Genomic DNA, 11,513 nt, shown 5'->3' on the forward strand with positions numbered 1-11,513 from the left:
GTGTGAAAAGTTAATAAATTAATTCTTTTGGTTTCGGGTTATATTTTCGGTGATGAAACCTAATTACGTGAATGTAGATAAACGTGTTACTACTTTAGTTTTTATTGTGATTTTACTATCCATAGTAGACAAAACTCTTATATGCTATTTTTAGTTTTTTTTACACAAAATCCCAATTTTTAAAACATTTAAACTTACTTATTACAATTTTTTAAGCGTTAAGAGTAGCTTTATCAAATTTTAGGATTTTTTCAAGTTGTTTATAATTTATTTTAAACTTTTTTAAGCTCGAATTGTTACCTGATTAGTTCTTTATTGATTCTGGTACAATTAAGCGATTATTAATATCATTATCTCATGAGTGAGTAGGTAGGTACTATCAATCTTCGAATCGGTAGCCCAAGGACGGGAACAACCAGGTCAACCTATCCATGAAAACTAAAATTTAATTTTAATTAATTTTCGAAGCTGACATTACATTATAATGTATTTACACTTACAATATCCTCCGGGCAGTTATTCCTGAGCGTTCCGATAATCAACATGCGGTTACTGTGGCTTTGTTTGTTATTGCAATCGGTGAGAACGATTATAATGTGCCATTATTTTAATTTATACTTAATATGGTTTAAGTTTGGTTTCACACGCCACTTAGTTGTTGGGTAGACGTAAAAAGAGAGCCAAGTTTTGCGGTTGAGGAAGTGAATTTATTTTCTTACAATTAAAAGTTAACATTTTATTTGAACACGTTTTCTCTGCGTTATAATCATTAATATTTTTTTAAATTGAAAGTGTTATATACTTATCAAAAGAGTGCTTCGGGGGTTGACTGTGAGATATCTGTGTTATTTAAATATTTAGATTCTGAAGGATGTAAGGCTTTGTATTAAGTTTAAAATCACTATAATAGAGACATTTGCTGATAATTCTTTAAGTAATTAATGTCTAAAGTACCAATTACCAATATCCAGCTAGGTATTATTATGATGCAATTGTTATGTGTTACCTACCTATTTTAACGTTTATCTACTTATTTTATTAGCTTCAGACAACGAGTTTTTTGTGAGATAAGCTCAATAAAAATTAGTCACTGTTATTATGTTTTCTTATAACTATTGAGGTCAGTGTCGAATTGTTATGCTGGTATTCAAGATATCATGTTAGCTTTTAAACATTGATTACTTATTTACTAAAATATTCGATTGAATTAACTAAGGTTTTTAATTTAATTTTATTGATATAGGTCTCACTTACTGAGATGAACCTAATTTAATTCCAGGTGGTTTATTCTGAAGCAAGTTTTGGGACATCTTATTTGGGAAATTCACGTCTCGTAAGTAATTTGAAAATGTAATTACCAAAATGTATGTAAAAAAATGCTACTACTTATAAAATAATAATGTGTTTTAGTGTCATAATTGGAGCTGTGTGAATTCAAAACTTGGACTACCAAACTCCTTGCCTTCCCGTGAGCAGTATACCCAGGTTTTTAAGTCTTTGCTGCCTCCAGGGGCATGGCATGACGTAGTTGGAAGGGTCCTGGAGACATGCTATGAACATCGGCAAAGGAATTATGTTAGCACATGTCCAGGCCAAGCATTGTTACATTGCACTGTGGACAATTTGATTGAGGTAAGCTGATCATTTAATTGTGTTTGTTTAGTATTTTTAATTAATTTAGGTATATGCGATACCTATGTACCCACTACCTCTGGTGAAATTTGAAATTATTTATGTTTGCAATACTCTGGTTTAAGATTATGAAAAGTAACTTTTAAATCGTTAATAAACTAGTACTAAACCTCCTTTATAACTTTGTATTTTCAGAACTGTCCAGAAGAAAGTACGAGGAAGGATGACGGTTGTTACCCAGTATCATCTTTGGCTGGGACTAAATATATGTTTACACAAAGGCACAGTTTATTTACATAAAAAAGATAGCATAACTTACTTATTTTAAACTATCTTCTTATTACTTGTAATGCCTGAAATTACACTAATCTCTATTTTTTCAGTCGATATGAGAATCTTGAGAAGAATCTACCAACCGAACGCCGACCTGCTTGGTTTATGAGAAATGTGAGTAAAAAAACAATAGTAATTTTTCCAACTTGGCTCGACTTTTGCCGTGCACAAAAATTTATGCGTACGTATATTTTCAGTATTTCAACGCAAAATGCTGCAACTTGCCCCAACTGATCAACTCGACAGTTCTAAAGGAATGTGGATTCAATCACTTTATCAATTATTACGATCATAAGCCAAGAACTGAACTTGTTGGGCCCCAACCGCATTATATGGTAAGAGAAAATTATGTTCTCCAGTTATGACATTATGCTTATAATTTTATGTATTCGCATTGCATTGGATTTATAACTTTAAACAGGAACTCGTTTAAAAACCATCATACCAGTAGTTGGAAAAAAAGGCACTGTGTTTAATAAATTATGTCATAAATCGTATTAAGATAAGAATATTTATATCATTAATATTAATGAATTACAACGATATCATTGTTCTCGTGTTCACTACGATAAAAACTTACCTATAACTTGTTTGTACAGACGTTGGCACATCAAGGTTAACACTGTTGTACCTTGTGTAGTTGTAATAGCAACTATTTCGGAATAAATGTGTATAATATAATGTGCTGTCGACTGTGATGTCTTCATAATTGCAATATTAATATTATGATTTATTTTCAGAAGCACGCAACTACGCAAAAAGCAATCAAACACAACTCTAGAATCTTTGATTTTAATAGCGTAAGTGTTACTTTAAATTGTTTTTGGATAAGTAACATGTAATAATATTTCCTTTCCATTAATAAGAAAATATTTTCCAGATTCCCGTAACCGAAAAGCGACCTGTAGATGATGGAGACCAGTTGCGAATTGTATCTCTTTATTCTGAGGTAAGGTAACTTTAAAATTATGTGTCCAAACGTGCAGATACTGAATTAACTTTACTATCTTAAAGATTCAGGTCAAACTGCCTAACCGTTTTCTTTCTCATGCATAAATGTGTACCCTAACGATGTTATAAAATTTTATCCATTTTATTTTTCTCATCTTAATCATTTCAGCCATAGACGTTCACTGCTGAACATGGCTTATGTTCCCCAATGATTTCCATATGACCGGTTGGTAGCGGTTTGCATCCAGCGCCTTTCTCCTACTTGTACTGTTTTTCTGTGGGTGACAATTTTATAAATCCTGAAACATTTTCAGGAAAACAATAACGATGCATTATCATGCTGCGACATTTCCGACTTCATCGACCCGGCCTGGCAATCCGAGTGCGGTTTCAACCTCAACTGGGACAAGCGCTCCCGTCTGAATGTTGCCGAGAACTTGGCCGCGACCTCTACCGTGCCTCCGGCTACCCCCGCTCCGGTGAACAAGGATGTGAGGGTCGTGCCATTGTCTGTGAGTAGTTTTAACGTTTGAAGTTTTAGTATCGAGTTCCTAATAGTATTGGATTACATCACACATGCAGGTGATTATGATAATTAAATAAATGTGAGAAAAACTTGGGAAGTTCTCAGATAAACTTATTAGACGTTTGCCAAAATGTCTACCTCAATTTTATCACCATTCTATTATTCTCTGGAAGAGTGAGAGTGGTTCTATTTAGCCCTGCCGAAACCACACGCCTAAGTAGTTAGGATTTATATATTTTTTTTCCAGTGCGCAATAAAAATAATATAAATATTATAACATTTCTTCCGTTTTCAGTGCGAAAAAGAAACATGCGTGTTCCGAAAGCTGAACATTGTCTCAGAATCAGGTTCCGTAGACATGGATGCTTTCTCGAAGCTGTTGGACAATTTCACGGGGCTGCACCCTGCCTGGGCCAAAGCTAAGGCCAGGGTCATCACCATGTGTATTAGCAGGCCTAACCATGGGTACCAGGGTAATTGTGAGATCAATAAGCTGTTGGCTTGCACGCTTGATGTGCTTTCGGAGGTAAGGATTTTTTTGAATTCTCAGAGCTTATGCCTACCATTAAATTTGAAAGCTATAATAACGAAATCCACGTATTATCCTTAATTAAGATGTCAAACGCTTTTGAAAAGTTTATTTTAAATTGATCAATACGGTTTTTATTACAGAATTGCCCGTATGGAAGTAAAAATGACTCGTGCAGGTAACTTGAAAAACTTTGTTACTTGAAAACTTTTAAAATGTTGCTCCAGTTTAATGAACTAAGAGCTGATTTTTCGACTCGACTTATTCTTCAGTTAATAGTTATCCGACGATTGAAAAGTCAACCCCTAACATAAAAATTCTTTATATTTTTCAGACACTCCAGACGTAATAATACCATCTGCCAGATTAGTACCTCAAGATACAGGCCTGTAAGTATAATAAAAATACACTAGCAATACCTATTCTAGTTCTATAAATGCCAGCGTTGTGTTTATCCTAAAACACAAACATGCTGCATGCATGCGTTGCCATGCAGTTTTAAAGATTTTGGACTAAGTAAACAAACAATTTTTCTTTCTTTTTTCTTCTATGACATTATATTGATTCATTTGTTCGGTTATTGAATGCAAATTACAGGGCAATCTCGTCACAATCTAAGTTATTTTTTCCAGAAAAACCGCCGAGCCATCTGCGGCCTTCCCAACTTAGTGAACAGCGAAGTGCTGTCAGAGTGTGGCGTCACGTCCATCAGTCGCTCCGAGTACGTTCCGGAGAAAAAACCCAAGCTAGTTCAGGGGTGGAGGACTTCCAAATATGCGGTGAGTCTTTGTCCTAAATCTACAGGTTGTACCAAATATCGCCCCAAACGATACGGCACTGCACTATCTAATAAGATGCAGGACTCGGAGGCGAACTGTAAGGAAATAGCGGCGATCACAAATAGTTCGATACTTACCATTCGCAGTGATTCTAAGATTTCATTGAACTATTAACATTAATAGCCGCTCATTAATAAAAAGTCTTTGTACATAATAGACACGTTTTTAGTCTATACACGTTTGTTGAAAATTGGTATCTATTGATATTAAATAAGGCGCCACGGTGTTTAACGTCGGTACACCACAACTAATCTCACCTCTCGTTCCCATCCTCAGATCATAGTATGATCTGAGTTCCCACCGCTGCAACCCCTGTGTAGCCAGGATCTACAGCTTGACCGCTAAAACCCAAATTTTGAGGACCAAGTTTGTTTTGAAGAAAGTTTAACTATAAAATGGACCCGCAATGGTATTGATCAGAGACTATTTTCTTCCCACTTTATGATAGGACCTCAAATGCCAAATTCCAAGTAATTTGTATAAGCCAGGATTTTACTTTTAAACCAATACAAAAAGTTCCTATATTCGAGCACCAGAATCACCCCTTTTCTAATCAGAATTTTACATACAGTTTAATTTATTCCAGTGCAAAGACTCCACACCGCCTACCACTTGCATAATGACGAAGATGGGAGTCCTCAACACGTACGGTTTCATGGACTACTTCAAGATGAAGGACCGCATCCGATCCTTCACCAGCAAGCACCAGGAATGGTCCGCGTTCTTGGACGTTTACATAAACGCGTTCAGTGGGATGCCTTTGTATAGAGAGCATTGTAACTCGCCGAAGAAACTGCTTAATGTACTCGATGCTATGCTGATGGTGAGTTTTATGTAGTGTTTTTTTATTTAACCCTTCAAGTTACCAGCCAATCGAGATACAATAGAAATAATTTCTACGCGATCTCTTGCGAACACAAGATTCCACGGGCTAAAAATTTAAAGACAATACAAATTGATTGCACTAAAGGCGAACTTAATGCCATGTGACATTGTCTCCTAGTTAACCTTTGGGCCAACAGAAAACATACAATTGTTTTTGTTACTTATGGGATAGTCAGTCGAGAAAGGATTGCAAGACAGACAATGGCCAGTGGCCTTTTTCTTGTTTGAAATTTAATAAAATTAAGATTTCAATCACCAATCATCGTGATTGAAACTTTTTGCATACCATTTTAAAACCATATTTTATCCTTATTTTGTAATGCTCATCTAGTTACTTTACATAGGACTTTTTTTCTTCTCTATGGCTGATACTATGATACTACCTATTTAATCATCTTTTCAGACATGTCCAGTCACAAAACGGAGTAAGTCACCGCAATGCACTCAACTTCTCATTGACATGACCAACACAGCGCCGGTCAACGACAATCAGAACGTGACCAAAGAGAAACTGAACTCTATTCTCCAGCACTTCAATCATATGTTCCTACCCTCGTCTCAATTAGCAAAAAAAACTGTTTACAAACGAACGAATCCTTTATACGATTTTGGTATGCTAAATTCTACTAACATCCCCCCAGTTGAAGTAATAGACCTAAAAACGACTAAAAAAATTCCAGTAATATTACCAGTGTATATGAGAACAAGGAATGATTTGCTACGTGGCAACACTGTGTCGTCCGGTCTGTACGAAAATGGCGTCTTTCAAACGTCATCATATTTACTGCACGGTAAAATACCAGTTACAAAGCCCACTCTGCCCACTGTGCCAATGTTCCCAAATATGCCTTAGATTGCTGTGGATTGTAGGATTTTATCAATATTGACAGTCTATAGTCTGGTCTGCGAGCACGTAGAATTTTGTCCAATGACCCCAAGCTACCCATCCTTATCGCTCGCAAGTAATTATATTGCTGTCGCGACTGTGCGACAGGCGCCCGCAGTGAGTGTGCGAGCGCGACAGCAACATAATTACGCGCGAGCGATAAGGATGGGTAGCTTGGGGTCATTGGACAAAATTCTACGTGCTCACAGACCGGGATTTAGTTGAGAAGTATTCTACACGTAGCACTTGTATTTCGATCGAATTTTAAATGAAATACCAAATTGGCGTCATCTAGTGGTCAAAATGCACAACAGGAATCTGCACATAATATTTGTTTAAGTACTCTTTTTAGGGCATTTGAAACTCTGATGTTAGATTATGTAAGATTTAATTTTGTTATTTGAAGTTATAGAACTTCAGTGTGAATTGTGATTATAGTCATTTATGTACAAAATAATCGTATAATTTAAGTATACCTTTACTTAAACTACCCACTTATGCACACTAAGGCCCAGAACAGACGGTGAAACGCAACTGCAACGAAACTGCAACTGCTAGTTACTTTTGAGTTGCATCTTTTTTGCCATAGCGTCCGTTGAGAGACCACACATGACGCGACCAGTTTGAAACTTTCAGTTTCATTCATCAGAATCATCACAAAGTTGCAGTTTCGTTGCAGTTGCGTTTCACCGTCTGTTTTGGGCTTAAAGCTTATAGCAGTAGGGTTGGTTAAATCAAAAATCTTATAAAGCAATATGAAATTTTTATTCAGATAATTAAAAGTAATTATGTATGTACTGTCACAGTAACTATTGTACTTAAAATACTCCTTAACTGTCTACAATACGGTGATTTCAGCATTTTCAATGTCACCAATTTAAATGTCAGTCTTTATAAAAATCCAAAACGTTACACCAGTTTATTTTTTTAATACAGTTATAGCTCAAACAAGGTGAAATTATTAACCTATACAAAGTACTCTATCTGTATTTAAATACAGTATTTTGGAAAAAAATATAGGACACACTAAACAAATTTTAATATTTACCACCAAGGAATAATTCATAAAACATGTTAATTAACAAACATATTTTATGAAAATCATCATTAATTTACTGTAAATTTCATCTAACTTTTAAATTTAAAATTTCACCAAACGCTAAATAAATAGAATAGAAAATTATTTTAAAGTTTTAAACCACTCTAATGTCATCCAAAACTCACAAAACACATCATGCCTACATAATTTTATTACACATTATTTTTCATAAAACTTGTCTTTAATAAATTAAAATAAAGCAAGGGCGCGGGCAAATGAGTTTCACTCAAAACCTATTAAAAATAATAACAACAAAATATTTAAATATACATTGCATTGTTTCTCTAACTTGAATTTATCAAGGCACCAATTAATTTTAATATTTTTTCTATTGTTTTATTTAAACGTAACAAAAAATTAAAGCATTCCAAAGTGTCCATGGCAAGCAATAATACAAAATGACAAATATATTCGAGGCTAAACTAAAATGAATAAAATAAGACAATGTACAATGTCAATCATAAAATGTAATAAGTAGGACTACAACTATTTACATAGTAACATATTTCATCACATAACATAAGAGATATCACTATATCTGCACAAATAGCATTATACATATTAGAAATACAAATTATTGATACAATTAAAACAGTAAATAGAACTTAAAATAAAAGTACAGTGAGGTGGCATTATGTAAGTAAATCATGTTTATAAGTTTACACTTAAATGAAAACAATTAAATCTTGATCAGATAACTATTTTAATCAAAATTTAAAAGTATTTTTATTACCCCTACAAAATTGTTCGCGTTCGTTCGAATGTTTGATCAATTACATTTTTATGTACACGTAAGATATGTTCCATATTGCCTCTAATTTTGTTATCCCAACTAATATTATAAATGCGAAAGTAACTCTGTCTGTCTGTCTGTCTGTCTGTCTGTCTGTTACGCTTTCCCGCTTAAACCTCGCAACCGATTTTGATGAATTTTGGCATAGAGATAGTTTGAGTCCCGGGAAAGAACATAGGATAGTTTTTATCCCGGTTTTTGAAACAGGGACGCGCGCGATAAAGTTTTTCTGTAACAGACAAAAATCCACGCGGGCGAAGCCGCGGGCGGAAAGCTAGTAGTACATAAATAAATGTCAGTTTCAAGGCATATTTAAGCTGATGGTGTCGAAGTTTCTCATAGATCTAGTGTCACCATTTAGACTATGGGACCCAGCGTTGATCCTTGTGAGAATCTCTTGTTGTAGGGCCTTTAGCGTTCTTACGGCTGACATGTCTGTAGATGGCGCTAGGAGTAACGCTCTCCTGGCGTGGGGTAGGGCTTCGGAGGGTTTGTTCAATGCTAGAATGGCTCGGGCCATAGCGTATGCGCACTCAAAAGCGTTTGGACGTAGAACTGACGCGCGAGCTGCTAGGTCTAAAGCCTCTGATGGTTCCTGTGAAAGGTAGAAACAGATTTTATTGAATTGGACTTTTATCTAGACTTTATATGCTATTCATATCAATCATAACTATTTTTTAGATCTTTTTGAGTATTTAACCTACTGAAATTTAAGGATCTTTACAATATTTAAGCTAAATAATTTTATGAAAGTTGCAGCAAGTTATCTGAAACATTGAAATAATAGCCAACTATCAAACCGTAACAGTTTATGTAGCTACTCGATGTTTTGTGATATTCGCATCAACAAGCAGGCGTCATCAATATTCAATATCAATTTTCGAAGATATAATTTATTATCTGTTTCGAAAAACAATAAAGTGTGATGTGACTTACATTCAATTTCCTCTTGCATCTCGACAAGTTCAACAGCAAATGTGTCTTCAGCTGCACAAAAGCGGACACGTGTTCATGAGGCACTGGCTGAGCTCCCGACGTGGTCAGTCCTTCGTCGCTGATCAGTGTGTTGATTTTCTTCAACGCGTACTGGTATCGGTGGGCAGCCTCGGATGGTCTGTTTTTGCGGTACAACATGTTTCCGTCTTCTAATAGTTTGTTGAGCAGTATTAGCCTGGAGAACGAAGATGATGGTTTTATTTTATGGTATTTCAAAGATGTTAATATTATCTTTTTTTTTGCCGAATTGTCATCGCTAACGTGATTGATTTTAAAGTCAAGTAAGTAATGTTTATAGTATCTATTTATTTTAGTAGTGTCTCTTATAATTACTTACATAAATTCTGGTTTGCCTGACGCCATAACCCAAGTAGTGGGGCCAAGTTTCGCACCTTTTCTAAGGAAACAGTTGACGACCTTAAAAGAAGAATAGTCGGTTATTAATCGGTCAGACATTTTAAGTAAGTACCTACAGTTTTTTAAATTGAATTTTGATATTTTACTAACATGAACATTCCGTTGCCCAATAGCTCTGTCCAAAGGCCTCAAGCCGCTGTGGTCCACCTTTTCCAACGAAGCTCCTCTTTCTAGAAGAATCTCCACGAGGTCAGCTGGGCCACCGCAGGCAAGACCCAGGGGAGTCCTTCCACTGAGATCGGGTTGGTCTGAAATAAACGAAATTGTAGGTATTATTACATTGTGTATTTTTAAAGAGTGATGGTCGGTACTTCAACAGTTTTATGTGGTTTTTCTTTCTTTTAGTAAACTGTCACACATGTGACATGAGGTATCAATATTATTTTGCTTTTATTTAAATGGAGAACTTACCAATGGTAGCGCCTTTGTCTAATAATACGACCATTGTCGGTATTCTTGATCTTAAGCACGCCCATCCCAGAGGCGAAATTCCATCTGTATCCACCGCGTCAGGGTCCGCACCTATTTAACCATTTACCTCATGTTATCATCCTAAACTACTAATACTATCTGAATAACTAGTCTCAAAAAATATTAATCTTTCCTGTTTTTTCCTCTACTTTATTGTGATAGGTTCTTATTTATTTCACTTCAAATCTTCATAGAAATTGCACTTCATTATAAACTTTAGTATCTTGCCAGAACTCACCATGATTTAAAAGCATTTCTACTACATCAGCGTGTCCTTCCGCTGCTGCTAGAGTCAAAGGATTCTTCCCTCCCGAACCCATCACATCAGCCCCCGAATCCAATAGCCTCAACACCAGTGCTGTTCTCCCATTCTTAGCAGCTAGTGCTAGAGGCGACATCTGTCGGGCATTCAGGGAGTATGGAGTCGCTCCTCGGATGAGGAGAGCATCAGCAATAGCAGCGTTGCCAGTTGAACACGCAGCTGTTAGCGCAGTCTCGCCTGTCACTGGACAGATACCGTCGGGCTGCAAAGAAGAACATCTAAACTTAATACAAGAATCAGAGAAAGGAAAGATCATAGAACACCAGAAGCTATGACGTGAGAAATCATCAACAGCCCTTTACAGTCCACTGCTGGACTATGAGCCTCCTCCACTATAGTGGAGGGTTTCGCCATAATCTCCACGCTTGGCAGGCGGGTTGGAGATCGCAGTTTAAAAGATTGATGTTTTTCAGAGAGCGCTGCTGCCCATTCTCTGTTTGATGTGTAGTCCCTAAGTCGCCTCTTACGACACCCGCGGGAAGAGTAGGGGTTGGTGACAAATGTATTCTACTCTGCCGTCACCACACGGCTTGAGAAACGCGAAACACGACGTGAGAAATATTTAGTTATGAATGAAGACTTACTATTAATTCAGCAGTATCTAGCAGATACTCCACGATGTCCAAGTGACCATTCTGCGCTGCAGCAATGAGAGCGTGTCTGGACCCTGGCACTAGCTGTTCAATGTTCTCTTCGTCTATGTCTATGGAATTTCTATCATCCCTTCCAGTCTGGCAGCCGAGAAGGTAAATCACCGTATCTCTATGTCCATTTTTAGCTGCATGCACTAATGGTGTTTGTTCTGCTGTGTCAGTGTGACTTAGTGATGCTCCT

At 36.3% G+C, this 11,513-nt stretch overlaps 2 protein-coding genes across 2 annotated transcripts in view; one reads left to right on the plus strand and one right to left on the minus strand.

Annotated features, from left to right (window-relative positions):
* Nucleotides 1-477: 477 nt before the first annotated feature.
* Nucleotides 478-7,616, plus strand: LOC135076050 (uncharacterized). The gene is made up of 15 exons (XM_063970503.1): nucleotides 478-579; nucleotides 1,280-1,333; nucleotides 1,411-1,632; nucleotides 1,828-1,913; nucleotides 2,016-2,079; nucleotides 2,163-2,300; nucleotides 2,706-2,765; nucleotides 2,846-2,914; nucleotides 3,231-3,428; nucleotides 3,738-3,968; nucleotides 4,115-4,149; nucleotides 4,306-4,360; nucleotides 4,604-4,750; nucleotides 5,397-5,633; nucleotides 6,099-7,616. Exons 1-15 carry the CDS (start codon nucleotides 544-546, stop codon nucleotides 6,546-6,548), a joined length of 2,082 nt encoding a protein of 693 aa, XP_063826573.1. The 5' UTR covers nucleotides 478-543; the 3' UTR covers nucleotides 6,549-7,616.
* A 1,138-nt stretch (nucleotides 7,617-8,754) lies between these two features.
* Nucleotides 8,755-11,513, minus strand: part of LOC135076066 (protein TANC2) — a 346,968-nt gene continuing 344,209 nt past the window's right edge. The window contains exons 14-20 of the mRNA XM_063970523.1: nucleotides 11,264-11,511; nucleotides 10,596-10,881; nucleotides 10,298-10,408; nucleotides 9,977-10,134; nucleotides 9,807-9,886; nucleotides 9,410-9,644; nucleotides 8,755-9,068 (exon numbers count right to left, since the gene is read on the minus strand). Coding sequence (XP_063826593.1) covers nucleotides 8,775-9,068; nucleotides 9,410-9,644; nucleotides 9,807-9,886; nucleotides 9,977-10,134; nucleotides 10,298-10,408; nucleotides 10,596-10,881; nucleotides 11,264-11,511 — 1,412 coding nt within the window. The 3' untranslated portion in view covers nucleotides 8,755-8,774. The remainder of the gene's footprint in view (nucleotides 9,069-9,409; nucleotides 9,645-9,806; nucleotides 9,887-9,976; nucleotides 10,135-10,297; nucleotides 10,409-10,595; nucleotides 10,882-11,263; nucleotides 11,512-11,513) is intronic.

Source organism: Ostrinia nubilalis, chromosome 11 (genome assembly GCF_963855985.1).
Source record: "Ostrinia nubilalis chromosome 11, ilOstNubi1.1, whole genome shotgun sequence".
NCBI lineage: Eukaryota > Metazoa > Arthropoda > Insecta > Lepidoptera > Crambidae > Ostrinia > Ostrinia nubilalis.